Source organism: Balaenoptera physalus (genome assembly GCF_965194825.1).
Source record: "Balaenoptera physalus genome assembly, chromosome: 9".
NCBI classification, from domain to species: Eukaryota; Metazoa; Chordata; class Mammalia; order Artiodactyla; family Balaenopteridae; genus Balaenoptera; species Balaenoptera physalus.
Genome location: NC_138888.1, coordinates 15,638,132 through 15,653,300, shown reverse-complemented (window position 1 = coordinate 15,653,300; position 15,169 = coordinate 15,638,132). Strand labels below are relative to the sequence as shown.

At 44.3% G+C, this 15,169-nt stretch overlaps 1 protein-coding gene across 7 annotated transcripts in view; it reads left to right on the top strand.

The window, feature by feature from the left end:
• PLEKHG1 (pleckstrin homology and RhoGEF domain containing G1) overlaps nt 1-15,169 on the top strand; it is a 223,315-nt gene that overhangs the window by 84,772 nt on the left and 123,374 nt on the right. Inside the window, exon 1 of one of the 7 annotated variants that reach the window (XM_082474409.1) lies at nt 6,421-9,281. The exons of 4 other annotated variants lie outside the window; for them this stretch is intronic. In XM_082474409.1, coding sequence (XP_082330535.1) covers nt 8,816-9,281 — 466 coding nt within the window. In that variant the 5' untranslated portion in view covers nt 6,421-8,815. Of the gene's footprint in view, nt 1-6,420; nt 9,282-15,169 lie in introns of those variants that run through there. 2 more of the 7 variants (XM_082474406.1, XM_082474415.1) reach the window with 2 other exon arrangements.

The following is a 15,169-nucleotide window of genomic DNA, read 5'->3' as shown; positions in this document are numbered from 1 at the left end:
AAATGTGTGAATATATGAATTAAAGACAAAACATTTACGTGTCTTTATGCTAACCCACATATATGGAATCTAAAAAAGAAAAGAAAGGTCATGAAGAACCTAGGGGCAAGATGGGAATAAAGACTCAGACCTACTAGAGAATGGACTTGAGGACATGGGGAGGGGGACGGGTAAGCTGGGACAAAGTGAGAGAGTGGTAGTGTATATATGGACATACATACACTACCAAATGTAAAATAGATAGCTAGTGGGAAGCAGTCGCATAGCACAGGGAGATCAGCTCGGTGCTTTGTGACCAGCTAGAAGGGTGGGATGAGGGTGGGAGGGAGGGAGACGCAAGAGGGAAGAGATATGGGGATATATGTGTATGTATAACTGATTCACTTTGTTTTAAGCAGAAACTAACACACCACTGTAAAGCAATTATACTCCAATAAAAATGTTAAAAAAAAAAATTTACGTGCCTTTTAAATATGGCTTGAAAATCTGGGCTTTATCGTATTAGGTTAACATTGATATTGCAGTTTTTAAAATCAGACATCTCTGAATACCAATTAATTGTAAACTGGAAGTCAGTCTAAACGTATCACCTTTCATTGCTGAGAAAATAGATAATAAACCCCTGAAAAAAAGGACAACAATATTAATAATTTTATAAACCAATATATTAAACAAATTCTTATAAAATTGCATATATAAATGAAGGTGCCACACTAAGGGATAGTAGCCTTGCCTTACTTTGTTGTAGAGGAGAAAATAAATATGAGAATCGGACTTCCCTGATGGCGCAGTGGTTAAGAATCCACCTGCCAATGCAGGGTACGCGGGTTCGAGCCCTGGTCCCGGAAGATCCCACATGCCGCAGAGCAACTAAGCCCATGCGCCACAACTACTGAGCCTGCGCTCTAGAGCCCGCGAGCCACAACTACTGAGCCCACGTGCCGCAACTACTGAAGCCTGCGCGCCTAGATCCCGTGCTCCACAACAAGAGAAGCCACCGCAATGAGAAGCCCGCGCACCTCAACGAAGAGTAGCCCCGCTCGCTGTAAGTAAGTAGAGAAAGCCCGCGCGCAGCAATGAAAATCAAATGCAGCCAAAAAATAAATAATTAAATAAATTTATTTTTTAAAAATGTGAGAATCTTTTTTGCCGTATATTAAGGGTTTAACATGAGAAGGCGCCATTGCCTCTTCTTTATTCCGGTTGCTGTATTTTTAATAAAATGCACATTTAACAGTTTTTAATATATTTTAACCTAGGTTTTAATCTTAGAATGAATACTAAGCTGTGATGAGATGCTTAGTCATTTGTTAACCTTCCTGAGCTTTATGGCTGTGCAATATTGGTAGGATTTCTAGGGGCACAGACGAAGTGAATCTTAAATCTAAATAGGAGATCAATATAGGCAGCCCACATTTCACCACAATGTTCTCTTTGAAGAATCCATATAATAAAGTGGGGGTCATAAAGTAGGTCATATTTTCCCATGGGAATGTTTTTATAATTACCAGCTACTCTTTTAATCCAATCTTAGCATCTAATTATAACAATAGCATGTTTTTAAACATTACAACAACTGTGATAGAAATACCATACACACTCATTATACCAAAGTCTCCAGTGCACTATAGTTGTTCATTCATCCCACAAATGCTCATTGAGTATGTACTATGTGCCAGGCACTATACCAGGCTCTAGGGATTTGATATGGGCAAAAAACACATGCCCCCACCCTCATCAATATTACAGAGTAGACTAGTGGGGGAGATGACTATAAACCAAATAGTCATTGCAAATTATAAATGCTAGAAAGGAAAAAAGTACAGGCATTGCCTTAAGGAGGTGGTCATTGTAGAGAGCTCTCACAGATCAGTAGTAGCTGTGGGGGGAGGTCGTTCACGGCAGAAAAGCAATGTGGAGAGACCACGACTCCCTAGAGGAACTTAGAGAAGAGCAGTGAGACTGTAGTGCTACAGAGGCTGGTAAGGTGAGCAAAGAGGCAGGGACTAGACCTGTGAGGAGTTGGAGGCTGTGCCAAAGATTTGATCATTGTCCTGGAAGAAATGAAAAGCATGGAAGAGTTTTCAGTTGATGGGGTAAAGATGGGGTGACATCAGATTTACAATTTGAAAACTTTGTGGTGCGACAGTCCTATACCCTCCAGGATGAACATTATACTAGTACAAATGAAAGATGAGCAGGGTAAAGATAGAGGAAAGCAAGTGCCATTTGAGAGAGTTAGGAAGTTAAAAAAAACCAAGAACTGGAGGTAGTAATGGTTTGACCATCTGGAGCAAAGGTGGAAAGGATGGTTCCAGAATTTCTGGCTGGTATATCCATGCAAATGGTAGTAGCATTCAGTTTCCTGTGAAATCTCAAAGCTGAGATATCAAATAGTCACTTGGATGTACTGGTCTGTTGCTCAGATGTTTGGGCCAAAGGTAAAGTCAGTGATTAGATGGTCCTGCAAAGGAAACTGAAAAAGGATGTCAATATAGGTAGGAGGGAAACCAGGATAATAAGAGATCATGGTCCCCAGGGGAGGAGAGTGCTTCAAGAAGAAGGGAGCAGCCAAAAGTGTCAGATGCTGTCAAGAAGTTATAGGAGAAAGAGACTGATAAATGACAGTGGGATTAGGAAGCATTATACTACAGAGAGCTGTTTGGGTGGTTGAGGAGGGTGAGGGGAGAACTAGATTGGAGTGATTTGGGGAAGAAATGAAGAGAAGTACAGATAAGCCATTTGTGATTTTTTACCCTTGAGGAGAAGAGACCTACAGCTGGAGGAGGAGGACACAGGGAAAGTCAAGGGAACATCTTCTTAGATGGGCAAGTCTGAGCACGTTTTCTCTACTCTTAGGGCGGATAGAGAAGAGATGCCTTTGATAGTTAATGAACATCTCTAAACAGCAAGACCTGCTTGTGTATGTGAGAATCCAAATTCCATATGAATTTACAAATACGTTTTTCAGGGATCATCAGCATTAGCAGAAACCACACATGCGTTGATCTTTTCCCCATGTGCGACCTCCACAACACTGAGGGCTGTACCTGTGGCACAGGGGAGTTTTGCTGTAGTGCTTGGTTGGTTTTGGTACAGCATCCAATTCAGAGCCATTCAGCCTGGGTTGTGGTTATCGCTTAGAGAAAAGAAATGAGGATAGAGCATCAGTATCTTCTTTTCATCTTCCTTTGTTTTACAATTTTGAGAATTTCCTCCACGTTCCTCTTATTGAGAACTATGCAGACACCAATGGCTCCATGCCCTCCAAGTTTAGGAAAAAGGTTTTATTTCCCAGCCCCTGCAGCAGTTAGCTATGTACAGCTATCATCCCTAAATGCAGCACTTTGATCCAAAGTCCAATGCCAAGTCCAGAGCAGAATCTCAGTGGTATCTGAGTGAGAGAACCAAGCGATCCCAAGTCAGCTGGAGGCCCCATAGTGTGGCGAGACTCTCAGACCTGTGGATGAGCCACCTAAGTTCAGATTTTGCCCCCCCTCAGTTTCCTCTTGGCCTTGAGTGCAGAGTGGAATTGGAGCAATTAGTCAAGTGCTACCTGGATCTGCCTGGCATTACTCATTTGAGGTTCAGTCTCCTCAGGCTGTGTGTGCAGAACTTGCTGCCTTGCAGCGCTGTTCCAGTCTTGATGTCTAGAAAGCCTGTAAACACAGACTCTCCTTTTCCTACAACTGACTCTTTCCCTCAGTACACCTGCTTCAGAGCCCTGCTGTGTGTAGGTCAAGGGCAGGCAGTGGTAGCCTGCCTCCGAAAGCCCCCAACACTTAGGCTAAGGCTACGCTTGCTGAGGCCACCCAGCCATCTGCTTAGGGGGTGAGGCCTGAGCCCTGCTTGGGAGGCCTGATGCCTGCAGGCCTGATGCTCTTAAAAGAGCCCCTCGCCTGTGAACAAAGTCATCTTAAGCTGAGTCAGCTGGCAGAGTCAAAATTGCACATATGGGATAAAGCTTAAAGCTGCTCACCAGATCACCCAAAAAGCAATGGCATGACCATAAATGCCAACTGTGGCACAAAACAATTTGCTGTAAATTGCCGAGTAAACACCAGTGGCCCACACTTGGTACAGCATCTGCCAGAAGCGTCAATCTCCAGGAGTCATTTTGTTCCCCAAATGCCACGTCCAAGAGCCAACCCACCAGATGTTGGGGCTTGGGGGGAAAGGGCAACTAAGACCCTTTCCTTCCATCCAGGTTCTGAACCAATTTGAGAATTTGAAACAAAGGAGCAAGGCAGATGGAGGCTAACCCCCCACCTTCATTACTGATAAAATCGACATTGGATATTGCGTCTTACACCTGTGGGCAGGTGAGCATCCTAATACTAAACTCAGCATCAGAAGCCTTCCCACCAGTGGGCTGAACAGGGGCAGCCTTCCCCACATAGGAGCAGAGCTTTCCTGGGAAGTAAAGCAAAACCTTGCTAGCTGTGGATAGCTCTCTGCCACCGGAGGCAAAGAGTAGGGCTAGATTACCCCTGCCCGGTTTTCCCTCCTGTGTTTGCCGATCTAATTCCCAATTCCTGCCCCCAAGAGAAATGTGTGTGAGGAGTCAAAGAGAGACCAGGAGCTCTTGGAACCCCACCCAGATGGAAGAAAACCTCAGGAGCCAGGCGGAAATTCTCCACACAGCCTACCCTCCACCCAATAGCTCCTTTCTGAAGTAAGAGCTGGAGGTCAGATATCTGCTGCAGAGATGGAAGCCATTCTTAGTCTGGTAGCTCAAAGCCCTTTTAGCAATTGACAACCATATCATCACAGCTTGATGTGCATTTACACAATCAGCATTTTCTGAGCGCTCTCTGTGTGCCCAGAACCAGGTCCGAAGAGGTTACAAAGAAGTATGTGGCCGATTCAGCCCTCATCCTCTTTAGAAGGTGGGTGGGAACAGTACTTATATTTCTGAAATTTAGAGAATTGTTAGTAACTCATAGACACCATAGGCAATTAGAAGCAAACGTCCATGAGCTGAGTTTGTCTTGAGCCGTATTGACCTTTACAGAGCCTTCAGCATGATTCTGGTTTTCTAGATATTCTGTCTAAAGAAAAAGTGTGTTCCCTTCCCCAGTGTGCCCCTTTTCATGAGTGGAAGGGGAGGGTATCTTATAATAAGACTGACGGGGGGTGGAGGGGGGAGATGACCTCACGGGCTCGAGGGCAGGCCGTTTCCCCTTGCGTCCCAGTGAAGAGCGCGGTCGGCCTCTGGCGGGTCTCTGTCAGGAAGTGCATGTGTAGGAACTGGGAAGGGTGGGGCTGCCCTCCACGGGCAGGACATTACTCTTCTTCCTCTTCCTGACCGCATTTCCCACAGCAGTCATGGTCACGGCTCAGCTTCCTGTCAGGGAAAACCTTGGCTACTGAGCGTCCACCTGCTGCAACCAGCAAACTAAGGACAGCGAAGTATTCCCTGCCGCTGAGAAACCTTGAGTTCACATGCAGACCCCTTGACAGTGGTACCCGGGGCCTCAGACATCTGAAGCAAAGATGGAGCCGTTATTTGTGGGCCTCGGCAAGTCTTGCTCTGGGCCAGAACCTCACAGGCGAGTGAAGTGTGCGAGTCTGGGGTGGAGAGAAGGCAAAGCGATGTCATGGAACGGCTGCTGCAGCCAGGGTGGCCTTGGGGGCGGAGCGAGGAAGGGGGCTTCAGGGGAGGATGAGGGGGTCAGGCAGCCCAGTGGGTGTGGAGACGAGGGGTGGGCATCGATTCTCCTCATCCACCAGGCTACAAGCTGGCCACACACACTGTACTGGCCACAAAAGTAATGAAGGTCGCAGACTTCAAGAAGCCCGCAGTCAAGGAAGTTCATTTCTTCAGAACTTCATTGATCAATTCCAGGTTGGTGAGGACATGCAAGCAACCTAAGTGTCCATCAACAGATGAATGGATAAAGAAGATGTGGCACATATATACAATGGAATATTACTCAGCCATAAAAAGAAACGAAATTGAGTTATTTGCAGTGAGGTGGATGGACCTAGAGTCTGTCATACAGAGTGAAGTAAGTCAGAAAGAGAAAAACAAATACCGTATGTTAACACATATATATGGAATCTAAAAAAAAATTGGTTCTGAAGAACCTAAGGGCAGGACAGGAATGAAGACAGACATGAAGAATGGACTTGAGGACAGGGGGAAGGGGAGGGGTAAGCTGGGACGAAGTGAGAGAGTGGCATGGACATGTATACACTACCAAATGTAAAATAGATAGCTAGTGGGAAGCAGCCGCATAGCACAGGGAGATCAGCTCAGTGCTTTGTGACCACCTAGAGGGGTGGTATAGGGAGGGTGGGAGGGAGTCACAAGAGGGAAGAGATATGGGGATATATATATATATATATATATATATATATGTATAGCTGATTCACTTTGTTATAAAGCAGAAACTAACACAACACTGTAAAGCAATTATACTCCAATAAAGATGTTAAAAAAAAAAATTCCAGGCTGGTCGGGGGAGCTCGAGAAAATGCAGGCCCCCCGGCACTGTCATAGACCTAGGAGAGCAGTCATTTCAGGGCGAGCCCCGGGAATCTGTATTTTATAAGGTGTTTCTGATGTGCAGTGAGGTCTGAGGCAGCTGGTTGGGCGGGGCAGACGTCCGTGGCCGCAGCAGAGGGCGACAAGCGCTGTGGTTCTGCGCCCGGGGACTGTGGGAACAGAGGAGCGGTACCCACGGGAGGGCTCAGGGCTGGGGTCTGGGGGGTTTTATTCCAAGTATCCGTTGGCTCCGTTCACCTCCTTTCTCACGTATGTCCGTCTCACCTTGGTGGCTGATAACAACAGCTGTGCGGGGTCCTCAGGGTCTGAATTAGGGCAGTTTGCTGTGCTTCTGGCCACGAGCCCTGTGTCTCCCACCATGGACTTCTCATTGGCCCACTGGGGACGGATGTCTGCAGGGATCTCATATACGTGGCAGCACTAATGATCGACCCTCAAAGAAAAGCTCCATCTGGGGGCATTAGCAGATCTTTAGAGTCTTCAGAGCTGATCTTTTGCTTTCAGCATCACTGCGTTCTCTCTACCATCTCACCCTGAGGATGGGGCTGGGTGGCTTCTGCTCGTCCTGATAGATCCTCTCCTGGAATCCCTACCACCCTGCATTCCCAGCCCGTCTAGTCTCCTACAGCTGGACACAGAATCCCCTGAGAGATGATTCAGGGTAAATGCACCCACCACGTTCCTGCCTCCTGACTCTGTCCCCTGATGAATTCCAAGTGACGCTGGACCATCCTCAAGACCCCTGCTTAATCCCTCACCTCTAAGCCAGGACCAGACCCCAGGCTCAAGTAACTGGCTCCCTGCTGTCCTTCCTGGATGCCACCCCACTCCCACAGGGGGTGTCCCCAGCAGAAGGCAGGTTCAAGCTGTCTTTGTGACTCTGGGGGTCCCAGGAACTGAGAGACTATTGAAAGCTTCTTTCCTCTTTCCCCTAAAGGGCAGGTGGCATTGCTCCCTGAGCAGTTCTCCCCTGAACCCCAGCAGAGCCCGGCTCAGCCCTCGGAGGTGGAGGGAGCTGCCCACGGCAGAGGGAGCCCCTGCTCCAGTGAGGAAGTGGGAGGCGCACCTCAAGGAGAACCAGAACCTGTCCTCTCAGCAAACGCTGCCCCTCCATGACCGCAGACTCTGCCCCAGATGCGTGTCTGAACCCCTCCTGAGGTCAGGGAACAGAGAGTAGAAACAGCAGCTTCCTACTCTTAGACCATTTCAAATCCCATCCTTCATTTCCGCCTTCCCTCCATCTGCCGTGATACCAAAGTTTTTCTGCAGTTTGGAAAAGTCAAAATAATAAGCAAATGAGGGCAATTTTGACTAACTGAATCCGTAAAATATGTATCCCAAAACGCTACTGCGTTTTAGTACACTGGAGGCTTTTTAACAGAAATATTGTAAATGGATATGGAGGGATTTGGGGAATTTGCCCACCTCCTGCAAAAATAGCCTTGAGCTTATTAGATAAGGTATAGCTGGGGAAGAGAGGACTGAAGCCAGGTAATGGGCCATTCCATCTACTCCATCTGTGTAATCCATAACAGTCATTAGGACAGAAAATAATATCAAAAGCCTCAGCCTGCCTATAATTAATTCAGGCTAAATGAATGTAGCCTACCAAGGGGGTTCCAGAACTTTCTACCCCTTGCCCCTCCCACAGCTTTAAGGCAATCATTGGTCTCTAACCAATGTGCACCTGGCATCTTGGCCAGGAGGGGGCATATGTGAGCAGTGTACTCTATGCCTGACGCTCAGGTCCCACCTACCAGTCTGAGGCAACTCCAGCTAGCTCACCAGGAGAGAGAAAAGAATTAGGTCATCGGAATCAATTCATTTTTTAAAAGTTCTCTCGCATTTACATGATTGTGAATTTTTATTAAATTCCCTTAATCAACTTTGCTCATCCACAAAAGCTGCTATGATTCTGTGACGTGAACACCCAGACATTAGAAATACTTTTCAGAAACAAATTCTGTTTATCTAGACGACTGATTCTCTTTGGAAAAACAATTGTCTGATAGCTGTTCCAATTTAGGAGAGAAAATAAGCTGGGAAAAGAGAAGTAGATACACAGGTACATGCCCCCCTCCACATATACAGTCATTTTTGTCTGTTTTGGGGGTTGGGTTTTTTTTTTAAATTTTATTGAAGTATAGTTGATTTACAATGTTGTGTTAATTTCTGCTGTACCACAAAGTGACTCAGTTATACATATATATCTTCTTTTTCATATTCTTTTCCATTTTGGTTTATCACAGGTACACAGTCATTTTTAAATGTTGAAAAATTAGACTTTACTTCTTTAAGTGAAAAATGAAGAGTCAAAAAAAAAAAAAGCCCTTCTATAAAGGAGATTGGCACTTCTGTAACACTGGGCATCCTCTTCTATTGATTGGCTCTGTTGGTACCGCTCAGTTTTGTTTTGCTGTTTTCTGCCTTTTCTCGGCTCATCTCCCACTTGCCCTGGGCCTCCTGAGGGAAGATCAACAACACAGGGATGAGCGTGTGGGTGGAGGACGAGGGCAGGTGGAACCGCCCGGACCTGTCTGTCTGGGGTGTAGCACCCTCGCAGGTGGAGGGGATCCTCCTGACGGTGGCAGCCTGACAGGGCTGTCTACCCCCTCCCGGCCGCCCAGCGCGGCTACGGCCACCTGGGGGACACGTGCCGCCCACAGCCGTGGTGGGAGCTCTGGTCGGAGGATGGAGGAATCGCAGCTCTCCCCGAAGGGCAGGATACAGACTTCTATTCTCCAGGGTCAAGATGGAATTCAGACTCGGGGTAGGTTTGTGACTTTGCTATGACTGTATGATTTTCTTTTTAAAGAGTTCAGGAAGGTGATAATGAGCTTACAAGCTTTCTCCCCCTTCAAGTAGAGTTGACAAATCTAGAGTCTGTTTTTCTTCTTAGGTTATTATAAATCATGGCTAACTCATGGCGGGAGGTTCATTTTCTCTTTTCCTAGTCAAAGACGTAGGGACATTCAGTGATCACACAGTAAGAGATCATTACCCCCCCCCCCCTTATTTTCCTTCAAAGGCTTTTATTTTAGGATGTAATCCTTGTTCTATGATACGTGTATTTGACTAGTAAGAAGAAAAGGTTTACTGGCTTTGGCAAATTGTAGTCTAAATCGTATCACTTTATTACTTCTGGTATGGGAAATGGTAAAAGTAGTTAGCTTCTGTGGATAAACAACAAGGTCCTAATGTATAGCACAGGGAACTATTGATATGTTCAATATCCTGTGATAAACCATAATGGAAAAGAATATTAAAGAAGAATGTCTATATGTGTATAACTGAGTCACTTTGCTGTACAGCAGAGATTGGCACATTGTAAATCAACTATACGTCTATAAAAAAAAAGTAGTTAGCTTCTGGGTTTCCCCATTAATTATATTTATTTTCTGCTACTTTTTGTTCTGAGGCAGCAATAGAACTCGTGACCAAAATGTAGCTCTCCTGTTAACTTAGCTCCAAATTTCTGAAAGAAATTTGCATTGTAATGAAAAACTTTGGAAATTCCTAACCTCATTCTGCTCTGTCTAGACCTTGGACTTCCTTTTTTTTTTTTTTTTTTTTAATTTATTTACTTTTTTTTAGCTGTGTTGGGTCTTCGTTGCTGCGCGTGGGCTTTCTCTAGTTGCGGCGAGCGGGGGCTGCTCTTTGTTGCGGTGCGCGGGCTTCTCATTGCAGTGGCTTCTCTTGTTGTGGAGCACAGGCTATAGGCACCCGGGCTTCTGTAGTTGTGGCATGTGGGCTCTAGAGCGCAGGCTCAGTAGTTGTGGTGCACGGGCTTAGTTGCTCCGTGGCATGTGGGATCTTCCCGGGCCAGGGATCAAACCCATGTCCCCTGCATTGGCAGGCGGATTCTCAACCACCGCGCCACCAGGGAAGTCCCCTAGACCTTGAACTTCTTAATGATACTTACTTAGAAGGGAACTCTTCGGTCTTGCTGATGACTGACCTATGAGAGAAGCATGGAGCTAGCAGAGGAACCAGGGGTGAACCCAGAAGGAATCAACTCCCAGGGGCGTTCTGAGCTGGACTGCTGCCCCTCAAAAGGCTTCCATCTGACCCAGAGCCCTGAGAGGTTCCCAAGCAGTAACTGCTAACCGTACTGTCATTTCAACAAATACGTATTGGAAGCCAGTACGTGCCAGGCATTTTTCGAGATACTGACTTTCTCTGGCCTCTAGCTAACCTACAGTTGAGAGGTATGAAAATCAAAAGTTGTCATTTGTTTTGTTCTGATGGTGGTTTCCAACCCTATTTCTCAGGCTGATGGTATTCAAGAAGAATCAAGCCAAGAGACTATTGTGAAAATGGTCTGATAAGTTTATTCATGGCAAGATAGTCAATTCCTTATTTAACCAGATATGCAAAAGATAGAAGGCTCAGCTGTGTTCTAAACTGCCAAAAGAGTTAGTGATTATTGGTAACATCTGGCATTCAGAAAGAAGTGTGAATCATAATATTTCAAACACTGAGCGCCCAGTTGTGCTCCTAGTATATTTATTTAACAGTATTCAGAGCTTTACAAGATGACAAAGTAATATGCTGACATGTGAGGGATTTCTTTTAACAGCTTTACTGAGATATAACTTACAGGCCATACAATTCACCCAATTAAAGGGTACAATTCAATGGTTTCTGTTACATTACATTATTCATTTTATAAGTTGTGGGAAAATCTATGTAACACAAAATTTGCTCTTTTAACCATTTTAGCGTGTACAATTTAGTGGTATTAATTACATTCATAATTTTATACCACCATCACCACTGTCTACTTGCAAAACTTTTTTGTCACCCCAAACAGAAATTCTGTAACCATGAAGCAGTAACTCCCCATTCTCCCCTGTCCCAACCTTTGGTAACCTCTAACCTACTTCTTGTCCCTAGGTATGTCCCTATTCTAGATATTTCATATAAGTGGAATCATACAATATTTGTCCTTTCACGTCTGGCTAATTTCACTTAGCATAATGTTTTCAAGAGTCATCCACAGCATGTATCAGAACTTCATTCCTTTTTATGGCTGAAGGGATAGTATGTTTTAATTTCCTTCTGTTTTATTCTCCCTCCCATAAATATACCATAATTTCTAACCTGGTCATAGAAGAATCTTCAGATATTTTTCAGTCTACTGGTATTTTTATATTTATTTGAAGTCTGAAGAGACTCTTAGGAAGGTATTTATTTTCAGTTAGCTCTTTAAAGGCAGGGGGCCATGGATTCATCTTTTTAAAAATCCTTTTTATCCCTAATGTCTAGCCCAAGTCCTGGCCTAGAATGAGGAAGCAAATTTATCTTGAGATGGACAGATGAATAGTTTATAAGGTTTTACTTTTAGGTACCAGGAAAGAGATTTTAAATAAAAAATAATATAACCTTTATGCTTTAGTTCTTTATTTTCTGGAACAATGCTATTTTCTTTTGACGTAAAAATTGCTAGCTGCAATTATTTCACACTCCATAGAATCACTAAACATCAAGAGTAGATGTGTTATATAATATAAATATTTAACTGTGACATGTCAAAAGTTAACTTAGGAAATCTGCTAATGCCTAGTTCGTACTAGTTTAGAGAATATTTGGTGGTGTTTTGTTTTGTTTTGTTTTGTTTTGTTTTGTTTTGTTTTGTTTTGAGGGTGATCAGAGTATCCCAGCTGCTAAGCAGTGTGGTGTCAATCAAGTCTTCTCAACTCATAGCTGCTCTTGGCGCTGTCTACATAGTTACTCTTTCTCAGTGCTGGGCTCGGGAACTGGGAACAGTGAAACTGAAACAGAAGCTGCTACAAGTTGGAGAAGCTCTTCGACACCTCACTGGAGTAGGGAAACTGGAGGCAAGGGTGGATGTTAAATACAAAATGTAACTATGCTTCTGCCAGCTCTGTCCAAATAAGTAAGGATGTATGTGCATGTGTATATGGGCAGTCCACCATTCAGCATACTAAAATGTGCTCTCATTGTGCTTTGACTATTTCAAAAGGTGTGAAGGACGTGAGAGAAAGGAGGAGGAATGCAAAATGAAGCCCTTGGTGAGGACTTGGAAGTAACTCATCAAAGGATACCTTTTCTGTAGATGATTCCCCACCCACTTTCTCAATGTCTAACCAAGAATAAACATTTGCACGTTTTATTTTTTTAATTTATTTTATTGAAGTATAGTTGATTTACAGTGTTGTGTTAATTTCTACTGTATAGCAAAGTGATTCATTTATACATATATATATATATATGCATTCTTTTTCATATTCTTTTCCATCACGGTTTATCCCAGGATATTGAATATAGTTCCCTGTGCTCTACAGTAGGACCTTGTTGTTTATCCATTCAATATGTAATAGTTTGCATCCGCTCATCCCAAACTCCCGATCCATCCCTCTCCTCCCCTCCCCTCCTCTCCCTTGGCAACTGCAAGTCTCTGTGTTCTCTATGTCTGTGAGTCTGTTTCTGTCTCGTAGATAAGTTCATTTGCATTTGCCCATTTTAAATTGCAGCTAAGTGACTTGCTTTGTTGAGTGAAATCATGCCCGCTTCGGTGCATGCACTATTTCAGAAAGTCTATTCTTCAGTGAAGCTCCTGTGAACACCCAAAAAACCTGGCCGTGTTGCTCATTTGCAGCATAGCAGAGGCAGCACCCACCATTCACTTTGCCTGTGGTCCTCCCTCCTTATCTAGATGCTGAGCCCAGTTAGAGCTCCATGGCTTGATACTCTAAATCCACCGTGGCCAGTGTCCTATATAAGGTAGGCACTCAATGATTATTTGATAGCAGGGCCTTCAGAAACATGACTGCAAAATGTTATCAAGTAAGGAGCCTGGTTTTCATAGACGGCCTGTATAATCTATCTTGATGCCTTGTAAGTCATACCAGGAACTTAAATTAGTATTGCTTTTCACATTTCAAAGGCATACAGACTACCATTGGCCTCAGTGTAAAATAATAATTTCTGATTGTGGGACTCTATACCCTGTAGTCGAAAAGAAACCCCTTCCTTCCTCATTTCTCGGTGACAGCCTCTAATCATCTTTGAGTAATTTTTAAGATTCTTTCTAAACCACCATTTCCTTCATTATGTCGGCTGGGGAACAGCTTCTCCTTGTATGAATGGAATGGTTCTCATTCCTTTCCAAGCTCAACCACCCACCTAGTAAGAAAAGGTAGCTGTAAATCTCAACCAACTTTCTTTTTCAACAATTATTCTGGGAGCAAAGTCAGATGATAAAATCAGCTCACCACCAAATATTTATTGAGGACCTGGGAGAAGTTTCAGGTAACCATTAAAGAGAATATAAGTTCTACCCAAACCTGATTCCCCAAGTGCACTGTGATTTCCATACGTAAGGAACAGTGGGAAGAGCATCCCCAGGGCAGGCACTAACCTGAGCAAAGGCCCAGAGGTATGAAAAGCTAGAGTATTCCTGGGGAGTGTTGAGTGTTCCAATATGGCTGCAGTACCTGTCCAGATCCTAGAAGGCTAACTGCTAAGATAAGGAGTATCTGCTTGATTTGTAGACCATAGGGAACTATATCAAGCTTTCCTGGCAGAGAGTAACCTACATTCTGAGTTTTAGAAGAGAGCCATGTAGAGATGTCTTGAGGAAGCAAGAAATTGAATTTAGCAAGATATATTAAAGAGGTCATTGTAAAGATTCAGCCCAAAACTATGAAACTGACAGTAAGGAGAGGAAGGATGGAAAGAAGAGACATAGACTTAACTGATTCTGTTTTATGGCCTATGTACAAGTTATTATGGCAGTTGTTTATTAAGCTCCATTGTCTCAATGTTTGTCCCCATGGGATTTAAATTTATGGAAGTGACTGAGTGACAACACAGAGAGACTAATGCCACTAAAAGATTTTTATTACTTACATTTCCCAAGGTGGGGGGTGGGTGGCTGGCATGTCATGTAGGGCCACATGGGGAAGCACCAGTGTTGGCCAGGAGGCAGAAAGAAGTGAGAGGAAAGCCTAGGCCAAACCTTTATTGGGGTTTCCATGGGATTGCCCATGAAGGGCAGGGCAGGGTCCACAGTTTAGGATTGACTCGTTTGAATAATTCCAGCTGGCCTTGGAGCATAGGGGCTTCCCCTTGTTGTCTGGTACCTGGCCCGGGGGTTTTGTGTGAGAGTTAGATAAGGGAGTGGTTCAGAGATCATTGGATCACAGGGGAGACGTAAAGAACTTTGGCTATTTATTTGGTCCTACAATTAATGGATACTAAATAGACAAATACAGAATCTAAGAAAACACGAGTTTGAAGATCTCTCTATATATATCAGGACAGTTGGCTAAATGCTTTATATGCATTATCTCACTTAATCCTCTCAGCGATCTGCAGTAAGTACCAAATTGTCCCCATTTTACACATAAAGCAACTGAAACCTAAAGGGGTTCAACAATTTACCCAAGTTCATGTAGGTAATGATTTTCCCAGCCAGATTCAATCCTACTCCACCCCCTGCTACTAAGCTCTGCCCCACATGGTCTTCTCCACTCGATTATGCCTCACTCTGGGCTCAGGATGTGAGACTAGTGCTGCTGAAAAAGGAGTGGTGGAAACTTATAGAAGCTTCCCCAGGGCTCACTGGACTGGGGAACAGAGGTGGATTCATGTGGTTTACTGTCTCTCTATAAGTCTTCCTATTTCTACCTG